General features: G+C 32.7%; 1 protein-coding gene across 2 annotated transcripts in view; it reads left to right on the forward strand.

Moving 5' to 3' along the window:
* Positions 1-15124, forward strand: part of LOC147064009 (uncharacterized) — a 35457-nt gene that overhangs the window by 14217 nt on the left and 6116 nt on the right. Inside the window, exons 10-14 of one of the 2 annotated variants that reach the window (XM_085959155.1) lie at positions 2189-2245; positions 2792-2904; positions 2999-3145; positions 3253-8741; positions 13758-13962. In XM_085959155.1, the coding sequence (XP_085815281.1) occupies positions 2189-2245; positions 2792-2904; positions 2999-3145; positions 3253-8741; positions 13758-13962 (6011 nt within the window). Of the gene's footprint in view, positions 1-2188; positions 2246-2791; positions 2905-2998; positions 3146-3252; positions 8742-13757; positions 13963-15124 lie in introns of those variants that run through there. The other variant, XM_085959156.1, reaches the window with a different exon arrangement.

The following is a 15124-nucleotide window of genomic DNA, read 5'->3' on the forward strand; positions in this document are numbered from 1 at the left end:
TTCTATTAATATTCCTCTTTTTCTTGGTAATTATCTGTTTTTTTACAGTACTGTTTTTTTACATGATCCATGATTTGAACTTTAACGAATATAATAATTGTTCTAATCGTAGAAAGACATAAAATACATATTTTTTTTAAATCGCATAAGAACGAATTCACGTAAGTCAAATTCGCGAGGACTTACTGTACTGATAATAGTAAATCCCTGCGTTGCTGATTTAACCGTATTTAATAGAACAGCTTGACAATTCACTCTAATAGCAATATTTATTTGCATCATGTTATTGAACCTAGGTTAGATTGCAAATCGAGGCCTTCATGTCAAACAACACTATGTATCTAAAAAAGTGCAACTTTACAGGAGAGCCAAAAAACGTTTTTTTAGTTTCTTGTAACTCAACAAAGGAGATGTTTATTTAAAACCTAATGGTCATATTTTATATATTATTATGTATATGTAGTACATTTATCTTGCTTATGGTGATGTTAAAATTTATAGGTATGGTTTTAAAAAAATATGAAAACAAAGGCAACTTTATGTAGTTAACGTTAAACTGTACTGATGATTTAAGAAGAAATTAGAAAAGATTGACATAAAGTTGTTTGACTATCATGTAGCTGAGAATGTAAAATAACGTTATCTAAAAGAAAAACCCTTTTTTATAGATAACGTTGTTTGACTTTAAGTACTCAAAATATACTGTAATATCAAATTGTGGATACTGTTTCCTAATATATCGTCAGTATACTGGCAGAAAACGTTAAGTCAAAATTTTGCTGTTTTGACCTAATAATGCAACTTGATAGATTTTAACACGCTCTATCGTCTGAAAGAACAAGCTCATTCATATTCCATTAATTGTTTTCGTAATTTAAAGATGTCAATACGAATTAAGTTGATTATGTGCGCATTTCTTACTAGAAAATAACTATAAGTACACTTAAAGTTTTATGACTGTAGAGATTTAATATTTCTATAGCTGCACAAAAACGTCAACGTGACTTATATCTTTTTGGCTGTACACATTTATGCCACTGCTCGGCTATTTGTACCAACTTAACTAAATTGCGTACGTCACCTGCGCATTCTACTCATCGATTGACAGTTGATTTCATATGCATCAGGCAGTTTTGAGCGCAAATAAGATTTTATTTTGGGAAATATTTACAGCAATGCACCAAAGATACGGAGGCTTCGAATTGCTGAAGGTAGAGCGCGTGTCATTCGTAATTATGTATTTCTAAGAAGAAATAAAGATTTGTTGGCCATGTGTCGTAGTACCTAACATTATACCTCCAGAACTACATCCGTGGTATGAAAATTTGCCTACATCAACTTCATTGGATAGGACGTCATTACCTGAGCCATCGGAATTTGATTCTGATGTGGAAGAGGAATAACTCTTATGTAATTTATCTCAATTTGTGTAAAATTCAATTCGGCTAACATAATTAACTATTACTTATATATGTTTTTTTTATAAAATAGATCATAGGTAGGTAGGTACTTAACTCTTGTTTCAATATTTTTGGAAACAAATTAATAAACAAAATACTATGTAATTCCCATTTTTATTTTTATCCTCTCCCCTAAATACACGTAATTGACATAATTAATTAGGTTTTGATTGTATGAAAAAAAATATGAAGACTATTTTAATTTGAAATTAAAATACCAATGATACACAAAAAAGTCATCAAAGTAGATATTTTTTCATAATAATGTCAAACAGAAGTACCTCTATTTCTGTGTAAATTTCTAATTTATATAAATTTGCAAGTAAAAAAATCCATTTATATAATAATTGGGAGTCCTGTAATATTACTAGCCAACTACCTATAACATTTAGCCTATTGCCACTCCATTGAATCCAAAAGTGTACTGGTAGAAAACGATAAGTCACCATTTTATTTACAAATTCAAAAAATCAACAATAATTATTACAAAAAACACTTGCTTATACTTCAATTGAATTCTTACATAATTAATGCATTTCATAGAGTGGTTGGTTTAATAAATAATGATTTAGGTGAAAAAATAGAGAGCTCCAAACTTCTTGATTTTAGAAAAAGTCGATTTTCTCAAAACAAGGATTTTTGACTTATAGCTTTCTGCCAGTATACCGACGATATGTTTTATTTTTTATATAATTTGTATAAATAATATGATATAACTTTAATTTCAGATGATTCAATTATATCTGAAAAATCCCCATCGTGCTCTCCTATACATAAATGTTATGGTTTGTAATATTGATTTACATAAATTATGTAGCTTCTTCTAATATATTTCTACTGAAAATACTTTATTTCCACTATGACACTAAACCTTGATAAAATAGGTAAAACAAAAAGAAAACATCGTATCTTTTATCCAAATAGTTATTCAATCTGTTTTCACAACGAATTAATGTTGTCAATATTAATTTGTAGATGTTGTATATTATAATACACATAGTATATTATAGCACAAGCTTACACTTATAAATCCCACAGTGGGGTAGTTGGTAGATTACTTATTGTCTGCCAAAAATAACAATGTTATGTCAAAGTGGGCAAAACAATTCCTCGTAAAAAGTCTGTTCGTGTAACCTCAATTCAGGTGATTCATTTGCTCCATTTGGGATTGAAAATAATAATTTACTTACATTCTACCATACTTCACTTGTCTATGTTCACTGTCGATTCTTCGATTATATTACATGTTATTCCACTGGTCTGCTTAGATAGATGTAGATTGAGTAGGTACTACATAAATTGTTTTATTTTATATAATTTATTTATTGCAGCTAACCCGATGAAACCACCATGCGTTTTGATACGAGAGAACCGCTACATTCGTAAAGAACTAACAGAGCTCGAAGAATTGACATCGCTGGAACAAAGATATCCATACGAAGTGGTAAATGTGTTTCTTTAGTGAAGTTGTATCAATGTAATAATAATATGTACAAATAAGTAATTGAAGCACTTAAAAAATAAATCTTGCATTTCAGAATGACCTACTTAAACAATTACACGATTTGAGACAATTGCAATTCTTGTCTGAAAAAAAGTTAATAGAGTTTGAAGAAAGAGAAGACGTCCTTAATAAACAAAATGAAAAATTAACAGAAGAAAAGGCACTCGCTGAGAAGCTTAAGGTGATAATCAAATTTCGACAATCAATTTATTTCAGTGTGAACAAATTGTACATATTATAATATACATAGTTAAAACATCTTGTTATTAATGTGTGCTTATATTTTAGATGGAGAGTGAAAAGAAAATGATCGTCTACCAGTGTGAAAATGTAGATATTCAATTCCAAATGGATCAATTGAAAGAAAGAAGTCAAAAACGCGAGAAAGAATTGCTTTCAAGTTTGAAAGAAGCCCGCGGTGATGATGCCCATTCCGTGTCACACCAACACTCTTATTATCTAAACTTCCTAAATATGTCGCAAGATATTTCTCTGGCTGTCAACAGTGATGGGGAACCTAGTCTTACAGAAATGCCTCCGGAAGTTCAACCCTTACTACCCGCTCCAAATAAAACTGAAGATGTTACTTATTTTATAGATGAGGAAGCTGTAACTAATATTGACTGTAGCGCAGATGGTGAATTGAGTAAAATTAAAGTTAACGATACCGATCATATAATTCAGATAAATAATTTGAAATTGCAGATTGATCAGAGAAATTCTGAAATTGATCAGCTGAAGTCTGAAATTTTGGAATCGACATTCAATAAAACAGAAAATGAAACTTTGAAAGCGTCCGCGCTTGCAGTTAAAGAAACCGTCGATAAACTGTTAGCGGACAATGCCCTTCTTCAATTGAAATCGGAAGAGCAAGATAAAACGATTGACGCCTTGAGAAGCTCACTGATGAATTTAAATATAGAATTGGACGGATTAAAAAACAGTTATATATCTATTGAGAAAAAATTCACTGACAGTGAAGAATGTATATCATATCTTGAGACAGATATTGAATCTTTAGAAATCAAAATTGAAGCTAAAAGCCGGCTGGTAGATTCATTAAAGACAGAAGTTGCCTCGTTGGAAACTGCCAAACGCGATTATAATGACATGAATGAACTGATAGCAAACGAAGGGGATAAGAATGCTTTTGAAAAAAATATTGAAACTTTAAAAATGAGTTTGGATGAAAAGCAATCGGAAATAGAGGAATTGAACACCACATTACAATCTATAAATTGCCAAATTAGCATTATGTCGAAAGAAATGTTAAATAAAGATGACAAACTGAAGGAGCAAGAGCAATGTATACAATCTCTGACGGATGCTTGCAATAATAGTATCGATGAAATTACAAACTTGAAACTCAGCACCGAAGAAAGTATTTTGAATAAATCTAAAGAAATATCTGATCTCAAATGCAAGATTGAAATTTTGAATAACGACTTGACCAACATGCATTCTGCGCTTCAGGAAGCCGATTCATCCTTTGAAATGAATCAATTAAAGTCATTAAATGAAAATTTAACTGAAAAACTATCATACCTGGAAGGAAATAATCAAGAGCTTCTCAAAAAAATCTTTGATAGTGAAGAAATTATCGCCAATAGATTTAATGAAATATGTCAACTCAAACTGTCTGTAGATACATTGAATGGTAAATTATCGACGTTGCATTGTGAACTGGAGAAAAATACGGATAGACTCGGTGAAATGGCTCAAGTAAAAATTCACAACAGTGAACTTCTACAGAAAATTCTTATGCAAGAAGGAGCTATTGAGAAGTCTTCGATAGAGATACCTGAACTTAAATATAAAATTGATGTTTTAAACAATACAATATTGGCTTTGCAATGTACACTTGAGCAAAATGAAGTGAGCTCGCAGTTTAAATTAAATCAGTTGAAGAGTGAATACGATGATATGCTGAACAAGTTGGCGTCTGCAGAAGACAAATCCAAAGAACTTCTCCGGCAAGTTACTGGTCATGAAGAAATTATTGCAGTTAAATCTGACGAACTACATAATTTATATCAAAACAATGCTTCCTTAAACATTGAAATAGCTCATTTGCAATCTGAACTTAAAAATGATTCCAATTCTCAGGTTGAATTCGCCCAACTGAAAATAGAATATAAAGATTTGTCAGACAAACTATCTCTTTCTTCCGATTGCAACGATAAACTTTTCAAACAGATCGCAGAATATGAGGAAGTCATTTTAAATAAATCAAAAGATATATCCGATTTGCAATGCGCAATAGAACTCTTGAATGCTGACATCTCCAGATTGGAAAGTAACATTCACAAAAATAACAATGATTTGCAATTTGAAAGGAGTGAAATTGTCAACCTTAAAAGACAAATTGATCACTTTAAGCAAGACACACAGAAGAATCAGTCGTTGATCAAGGAGCTTAACATGGAAATATGTAATAATAAGAATTTGGAAATCCACAAAAATATATTGAATAACCTCGAAAACAACAAAGAAAATGTTCAAAAATTACAAAGAAAATTGACGGCAACACCGTCACCAAATAAATTCAAACAGGATGCTAAAAGACTATTGACTCCTAAATGTGTAACGGATACATCACTCGATACCTCCAAAATTACTGATAAAATATCCCAACTTAATGTTTCTCTCAAATCTGAAGTCGAATTAAGTGAAAAATTGAAGGAAAAAATGTCTATTCTAGAAAATACCAATAATGAATTGAAAAATTTATTACGGACTGTACAAAAAGAAATAATGGATTTTAATTTTGTTTTGTCACAATTCAAAAATATCATTTTCTGTGACTGTGAGAAAATGATTAATGCGAAACAATTCATAGAATGGTTCTCGGAACTCACACATAGAGGTCTCTGCGCGGCTATAGAAAAGTATTCCTTCGACAATATCGAAAGCGACGAGAAAACTTCCTTTATTCCTGATATTCAAACCAATCCTTATCATTTAGAAACCTTGGATGATAAAAATGTGGAAATTGAAAATTACTCTGTCATTTTAGCTAGAATTGAGAGTGATATTCTGGCAGCATCTATTAAATTAAATATACCCGGTGTCGTTTATGTGCAAACGCAAAATAATGTTCTTGTCAACGATGATAATGAAAATATGAATTTTGGTAAGGTTCTATCGTTACATTCGTTGTTCATTAAAGAGATTGAAGAGAAAATTAATACCATCGAACAAGAAGATGACAAGTTGAAGATGGAAAATGAATCTCTCAAAATTGAAGTGGATGAAGCGAGATTATCAATCGGAGAACTGGTCAAAGAGTCTGAAGAACTACATAGAAAAATATTAGGACAACGCAGCGATCAGATCGTGTCGATGGCGGAATTCACATTACTGACATCTCGCCTGGCGGCCATGCAGCACTATCATAACAACTTGCATACTTTCTCTGCCTCCACTGTAGCACATGTCAGTCAAGAACTATTTCTATTGCAATCGATGCTCCGAGATAAAACCCTCTCCGACAGAGATTCAAATGAAATTTCATTCCAATTATTCAATAACAAATGTCAACAATTTGATCAATCTTCGCAGCTTATTGAAGAATCTTCTGAAAATAACTTTGAAGACGGCAACTGTCGGACTGAAACCGTAGCCGTCGCCACCTGTGTTCCAGACTTGTCTTCTGCAGACACAATTCAAGATCGTGTCGATGATTATCAGCAGCTAATTGAAAATTTTAAATCTAAATGTGATGAAAATACAGGTCTTTTAGATAAAATTATCCAATTTGATCACCATATGAAGGCATACAAGACCCTCCAAGATGACTATGATTCATTGTCTATGGAATTGATGGAAAGTCTTCAGGAAGTTGACACTCTGAAAAAACAAATTACTTTCAATGAACAGAAAATTGAAAAAATCACTGTCTCTTCTTCCATTCAAGCCGTTATACCTTCGAAGAATTCGTCAATACAAACATCACCCTGTAAAGTGAGTTACATAAACAAAGAATCTAATGGTGAGTTGAACTCAGATGTTTCCAAATTTCCACCCGAGCATGATAAAATTCGTACATCTGAAGATATTGAATCGATTGACAAGGAAAGCTTTGAAATGTCTGACATCAACAATGAAGTGAAAGTGGACAATAATATCAAATTCCTCGAGGGAGAGCTTCGAAACTTATGTAATTTGTCAGATTGTAAATGCCCAGAAAACATGAGAATGAAGAGTGAATTGAACACGTTGAGACTGGCCATTAGCGAATCAACCCTGCCGAACGGTCATCCAGGCATCGGAGAAAATCTTTCATTGAATAACGATAATGATGTGACACAGAACATACTATTGCAAGTGGAAGACAACATCAATGACTACCACAGCTGTAAAGAGTTAATCGAAGAGAAGTTATTAAGTAAATCCATACTGTATGGAGGAAATTCGACTCTGATCGAGTTATTTAATTCCTTGTTTGATTCGGTAGAATCTAAAAATCATTGTGTTATTGAAAATTTGCAGAAAGAACTTTTACATACCAAAGAAATTGTTCAATCTCTGCAGTCTGAAGTTGATTCAAGAAAGAAAGATCTTCTCGATTGTCAAATGAATGCCCAAAATTCGAGTGATGATTTTAAAAAACTATTGGAAACTCTGAATGAACAATGTGTCAGTTTGAATCAGACTATTGATAATTGTAGAAATGATGTTTCCAATATTACTGAAGAATTAAACGCTGAACGTTCTGCAAAAAATCTATTGATTCATGAAAAGTGCCAGTTTAAATCTGAAATTGAGGACTTCTCATCAAAGATCGTGCGCTTGGAGAGTATTGAAATAGAGCTGAGAGGACATATAAATATATTAGAGTCGGAGAAACGAGATATTGCAGATCAGAATGAACTATCAAATAATGAGCAAACCAAACTTAAAAATCAAATAAACAGCTTAGAGGACCGATTGGCATCCCTGATGACTGCTGAAGCCAAACTATTAGATACAATCGCCAAGAGAGATGATGAAATTCTTTTAATCAAGCAAGAAGCTTGTGTGTTAACTGAAAATAGAGACAATTTAATAGAAAAAAATAATGCTGATATTATTACTATCACGTCACTCGGAGAGGAATTGAAGTTGCATATCAGCAAGATTGAGGAATTGGAGAGACAATCGACAAAGAATGAAAATGACTCTAAATATGCTGATGAAAAATATAATAGTGTTTTGGAAGAAAATACCAAATGCAAAAGGGAAATTCAGAGTTTGCGTGAATCCGTCACAGCTATGGAATCTCAAATTATCGTAGGAGGACGTGATAAATCTGAAATTGCGGAACACGTTAATAGACTAAAATGCGAACTAGAGGAATCTGACCGCGTCAATCGAGAACTGCTCGACCAAAACAATAATGCAAATGCGACACTATCTAATTTAACAAAACAGAATTTTGATTTGAATGAAAAAATGTCTCATCAAATCAAAAGATTCGAAGAACTGAATGCAGAATTTTTAGAATCATACGAAGCGAATGCAAAGAAAGTTTTAAATTTAGAAAAAGATGTTTCGGAAAAAGTTTTCGCCTTGAACAATCAACTATCGAAAATATCAGAACTTACTTTGCAAGTGTACAACCAGAATCATCAAATCAATAATATTAATGTTCAAATGAAGTGTAAGGAAGAAGAAAGATGTTCGTTGCTTTCCAACATTGATGGTCTGTCAGTTCTTTTGAATGAAAAGGAACAGGAAATTAAAGATGTATCATGGAAACTACAAGAAATGAAATCCATCTCAGATGAAATAGTCAGGTACATGTACATGCATTGCAATCACTTTGGCAGTGTTTATTCTGACATAACAGTAGATTGTGAAACAATAAATCAACTATGCACCATTCGTATTATCCATATGTATTACTATAGAATGCACTGATCATGTTTTACATAATATGTAATTAATTGTAAACTAACTTAAAATAGAATCTTTAAGCTGTCTGCTGACACAAACCACCAGCCGTTGTGTTTGATCCCTGCACACCTGTTGACTCTTCCGCCATAGGAAATGCAGGAGCCAGTATAGGGCATAAAGGGAAACGCAAAGACTGGTGGTTATGGCTGCGGACAACTTCAGTCCTTTCTCATTATAGTCTCAGCATGAGGTGAAAATAAAAAATAACGAGTTTGAGATGATTTTTTCATAGCAAAGTCTAATGCTGCGATGAAAAGAATGAGATTTTTTTGTTTGGTAAAATAATCAGTTGAATAATTATGCGAAAAATATATATCTATTCAATGTATATAAATGTGCCCGCCAAAAAGTTTGGTATTTAACTTAACTCTCCTGAAAAAAGGGTTGCTCATCACTTGCCAAATGAATAAAATATAGTATGAAACTTATCACTTTAATTACGTTCATAGGTTATTTAACAAATGAACTGATGTTGAAATATTGAAGCATAAAAGCATGTGTGTTTTTTTATACTCACTGTATTGTAATAATATTTAACTATTTATAATATATTTACAGCTGAAATCACTCTAACATTATTAATTGAAATATCACTGCAATGTTTTTTCTTTTGTGAAAATAATGGTGTAATTATGTAGTCGTACCAAGTCCACAAAAGTGACAACACATATTTCTGTGCCATTTTTTTTCGTTAGGTTGAAGACTTATAGTTAAAAGTCTCAGTGCTAAAGACGCGCTAGGCACGTAACCATTAGTTGGCCATTAGATATGAATGTGTTAAATTGCATAAACAATGCATACACTCAAAAAAAATCATTTCTAGTATTTATATTATCAATAAAATAACTAATTAATATGATACCTGAGCTTGTTTCAATGAACGTAAAAGCTTTATATATTTTGACTTGATATTTGAAAGAGCAACTCGAAGTTCTTAGTCAAGACCCTTCAAGCAAGACTGTTTATTATTTTTAATTATAACTTGAGTTAAAAAACTTTGCTCACCTAGATATTTCGTAGAAAATGGGAGCTGAACTGCGATAGCCTTGTCAGAAATACGAGGATATTCTTTATTAACCGAAATACAGAAAATAGCATAAGTGCTTCTACAGTAAAACCTCATTAATACGAATTCCACGGGACCGAAAATCGAAAAAAAATTCGAATTACGAATTATGAAATGTATGGAGAAAAAATATAAAAATTTTGAAAAAAAAAAAATTTTGATTTTCATTAATATTGTTTACGATCATAGATGTGCCTACCAAATTTCTGATTCCGTGTGTATTAATGGGTCACAAAATGTCAGGATTATTTTTATTACCTTAAAATAAGTAATTTATGATGTTTTAAGAAAAGTCTGTTACAATTTTCAATGACTGGCTCATGAAATAGTGTACTTTATAAGGATTTATGGAATATTTTTATATGCCAGGACTCTAAAATAATTTCGAATTAAAGGTATGATTTTATATGAAAATAATGTTCAAGAGACTTTTTTATGAAAATTTCGAATTATCCGTGTTCTTATTAACCCGGCCGGCGCCGATGTCACACACCTTGTACAAATCGGCCAAATTCGCAATGCGCATGTGTATAAATCGATGCCACCGCGTCCATATTTATCATACGGGACTGATTTTTTCACGTAAATTTGGCCTGATTTGTCCTTCTCCTGCCACCTATGACATATTTTAAAAGCATTGGTTCTAAATATAAAATAATCACCAAAGTTTCGAACCAATTCGTACGGCCAAGTTTTGCCGGTCGACAGAAATCAGTTTGAACTGCGCGCCGCGTCTGCGCAGTATACGACAGACTTTCAACCGAGCGGGCCATTGCGCGGGAATGTATTTATCGCATACAAGTTGAATATTTACCGCAATCGTTGATAAATACTTTTTTTGCTGTCTGGTGTACTTATCACATTAAAACTGGCATGATTAACTATTGAACGTATGATTTTATTTTATCGCGATTTTTAAAATACTTTTTGTACTGTCTACCGTGTCCCATTTTAGTGAATGTGAAAATTAATACTGATATCAATAACTATGGTGTGTGAGTTTAATGGTTTCTGTGATTTGGCGTTTCTTAATACTGTAGTTAAACATTTTAAAAACATTTCATAGTTTTATAGTGCGTAAATATGGAGGAAGAAAATGTGCGTACTAATGAGGAATTGGACTCAGATTATGACATGTCGGAAGAGGAATTGGAACAACATGAGACTGATCATGATGTTGACGATACGGACTCTGACGAGCCAATTGAATTTTTGCGGTCATGGAGAACTGGTCCGTATATTCCAATAGTTCACGAATTCAATGATTGTCGATCTGGCGTGACATCGAACGACTTGGACGAATCCTCTCCCGAATGTCTTTTCTTTGAACATTTTTTGAATAAAAATATAATGTCGGAAATAGTGAACCAAACGAATACATTTTTTAACCATTCGTACAGTGCGGGAGACCTCGGACCGAAATCGCGGTCACACAATTGGACAGACACGTCAGTGCCGGAGTTGTATACATTTTTTGCCGTATCAATGCTGATGACTCGAAATAAGCACACGTCGATAGAGGAACATTGGAGTACCGATCCTTACCTGCATGCAGACATTTTTGGGAAAATAATGGCTAGAAATCGATACCAGCTTATTTTACAAATGCTTCATTTTTCTGATCCTAGTGTGACCGCCTCAAATGATAGACTAGCTAAAATTAGATTACTGTTAGAACACACAAGAACAATTTTTAGGGAAACGATGATACCGTATCAGAATCTTTGCATAGATGAGAGCATAATCGTGTTTAAGGGTAGATTAATTTTTAAACAATTCATTCCTTCCAAAAGACATCGATTTGGAATAAAAATGTTTGTGATGTGTGACGTAATGACAGGATATATTATTGACTTTATAATTTATTGTGGGGAAGGGACTGACATACAAGACAATGAAAATCTCGGTATTTCCGGTGCGGTAGTGACAACGCTAATGAAAGACTATATCGGGAAAGGTCACACCTTATGGTGTGATAACTGGTATTCGAGTCCGGCGCTCTTTAAATACCTTCACTCTCACAAAACGAATGCTTGCGGTACAGTGAGAAAAAATCGTAAAGATATGCCAGAGTTCAGCAAACTGAAAAAGGGAGATACCGAGGCTAAGTACAATAGTCCACTTTTGGCTCTGAAATGGCACGATAGGAGGGATGTTCACATGCTATCCACCCTCCACGATGCATCATTTGGACCAACGGGAAAAGTGAACTATAGAACTGGCGAAAACATTGAAAAACCAAAATGTGTTATAGATTATAACAAAAATATGGGTACGGTAGATAAGTCCGACATGATGCTTAGCAACTTGTCGTGTATGAGAAAATCGATCAAGTGGTATAAAAAGGTCGCATTCCACATGATCGACTTATATTTATTAAATGCTTTTTATTTATATAAATTTATTAAATCTGACAAAAAAACATTGGGCGATTTTCAACTCTGTGTAATAAAACAACTAGTGGACAAATATTGTGTGAGAATTTCAAATGCACCCCTGCCTAAGCCGACAGCGTCAACTAGCGATAATCCCGTACGATTATTGCCCAAAAGTGCAACGGGACATTTGCCAGAATACATTTTACCGACACAAAATACCGATAAGCCTAGAAGAAGATGTTTCGTATGCGGGAATTCTAAAAAAAATCCGAAAAAAACAAAACTCTCTCGCTATATGTGCCCAACGTGTGATGTTGCGTTATGTCTGTCACCTTGCTTTAAAATATATCACACATCTAAAGAATTTTAAAATAGGTTTATTATTGTATTTGTTTTTTTTTTTAAATATGTGAGTTCGTGTTAATTTATCAATAATATTCAATAAGTGAAGTGTTTGTGTAGTTTAAATATATTAAAAGGGTCCCCTTTATATTTGTTTACGACTCAACCCGAAGACATTAATATGTGATTTATCGATATGCACTTGAAAATTAGTAACGCTCGATTCGTGGGAACGTATGCACAAGTGTCGAAATATTACACACCGCGCAGAGCTCTAACTAGTTGCTACAAAATGGCGACTTGCGGTAAGTTCTTTCAAATTTGGATAGCATTCGTTTGTTCGAGTGTTTCTGATATTATAACTGATTTATTACGGTTTTTTAGTGTGTCGAAATTATCTTAATGGCTTTGGGTTCTCGACTGGAGCTGTGACATATTTTTTATTGCTTTTTTTAGTATAGAACAAAGACGATAATGAAATTCATGCGTAGTTATGGTGCGTCATACGATTTTTGAGGCAGGTGCCGGGTTAAAGAGGTTTTACTGTATTAAATTTTCGGCATTAGTTGCAAAAAGGTTTCGAATCCAGTCGTATTGATTGTATGAAAGTAATGAAGAAATTTCTTTTGAAGCAAAGTTAAATGTTTTTGAGACGGATCCAAAATTAATTGCTTGTTTTTATTGGTGGTCTGGTAGGTCCTTTGGTACATTTGTAGAGATCCTTGATTTATCAGATCACGTCAATATACTATTTTAATTTTGACCTTGCATTGTTTTAATAAGTTCATGCAGGTACTCAAATGTATTACCAGCCATGTACACAAATTTGGCTATTAAGTATTGTATAATATACAAAATTATTTTTGTTTTTGTTTGAAGCAATGCTCCGCGGCTCACCGGTTGCGGAGCACTGATTTAAAGCATCATGATGATTGCCCAAATTCTTACATTTCCATCAGCAGTGTTTTATGGATAATTTTTGACTCGTGGACAGCCATCATAATGAGGATATATCATTTTTTAAATGTAAATAAACTGCATAAAATGTGTACTTGATTTTCTCTTTTCAGTATACAAGCCGAGAATGCAGAACTACGGGAAAAAATTGTCAACACAGAACTTATTAGCGAGAATCTTAAAACAAGCATATCATCATTAAATGTTTATAAAGACAACCACAATAAATTAATTGATGAACTGCAAATGGCAAAGCAACAACTGGAAACCAAAGAGAGAAAGCTTCACGAACTTACCTCCATCAATAGTATTTTGCAAGTAGGTTACATTAATTTAGGAGTGATTTTTCTAAAAGGGTTATTTCCACTTTGACCTTGAAACCAGTGGCGGCCGGTGATTTTTTGGATTGTAATTTTTGAGGGTGCGCTGGAAACTTACCTTATTGAAAAATGAAATCAATTCGGCATTGTTTTTGATTTGACAAAACGTTATTGACATTTGGGAAATTACCTGTATATTTTATATTTTTAATAAAACATGTTGCGAGTTACTTAAATCTTTATTGGATTAGTTTTAAGAAACTATTGTATCTGTGTTTGATAAAAATCTAAAAATTTTAAATCGCTATAATTTTCAAACTGTTCAATCTATTTCAATGAAATTTTAATCATCTATTGTTACTAATCTACCAAATACAGTTATTACTGAATGATAATGAAACAAAAATATATAAGATTTCAAAACACAGTTATTCTATTCGTGGAAGTAAATTCTATTTTAGTACAAGTCAACACATATTTAATTTGCCATCACCTTAGAATGTCGTATATGACCGTAATAAAATATTATTACATATGAGCATTGCGCCAAATAACGCTTCACGCGCAAGTGCGGTTTGACAGTTGCGTATGCAATATGCATGAATGAAGTCTATATGAGTAAAATCAAATGAATGGAATTTCTGAAATGACTGGCATCTTCAACATGGAACTTGGAACACATGTGACCTAATTACTCAAGATTGAAATGCAATTTAAATTTTTTTTATAGTTTGTCAATTTTTGATTTTTAAGAGGTTTTAAGTCACATGTTACCTTTTTCCTATATACATTTATGAATAGCTTTATCTTTTGATTTGCGAGCGTCCACTTTACGCTTATTGTGATCTTCCTAAATATTTATTTGGGCCTCTTTGTCCGCTGCCAACATGTTTTTAAATTTTTCACAAATTTCACAAGTGCCCTTTTTCTGGCCCTTACTCACTTTTAAATAATTACACTTGTTACCCTTTTCCTATATTATTTTTGTAAACATTGCACATAGTTCCTAAAATCGTGTACATGTTACCTTTTTCCTATACATTAAATGAAGATCAGTTTACAAATACACAATTAACCTTTATTTTCTTTGCTCAATTGTGAATTCATGGGTTTTGATTCATAAATGCCGTTTTGCCCATAATGTGAGAAAAAAATTACGA

Source organism: Rhyacophila brunnea, unplaced genomic scaffold, assembly GCF_057557595.1.
Source record: "Rhyacophila brunnea isolate RB1 unplaced genomic scaffold, BYU_Rbru_1.0 scaffold_8, whole genome shotgun sequence".
Taxonomy (NCBI): domain Eukaryota; kingdom Metazoa; phylum Arthropoda; class Insecta; order Trichoptera; family Rhyacophilidae; genus Rhyacophila; species Rhyacophila brunnea.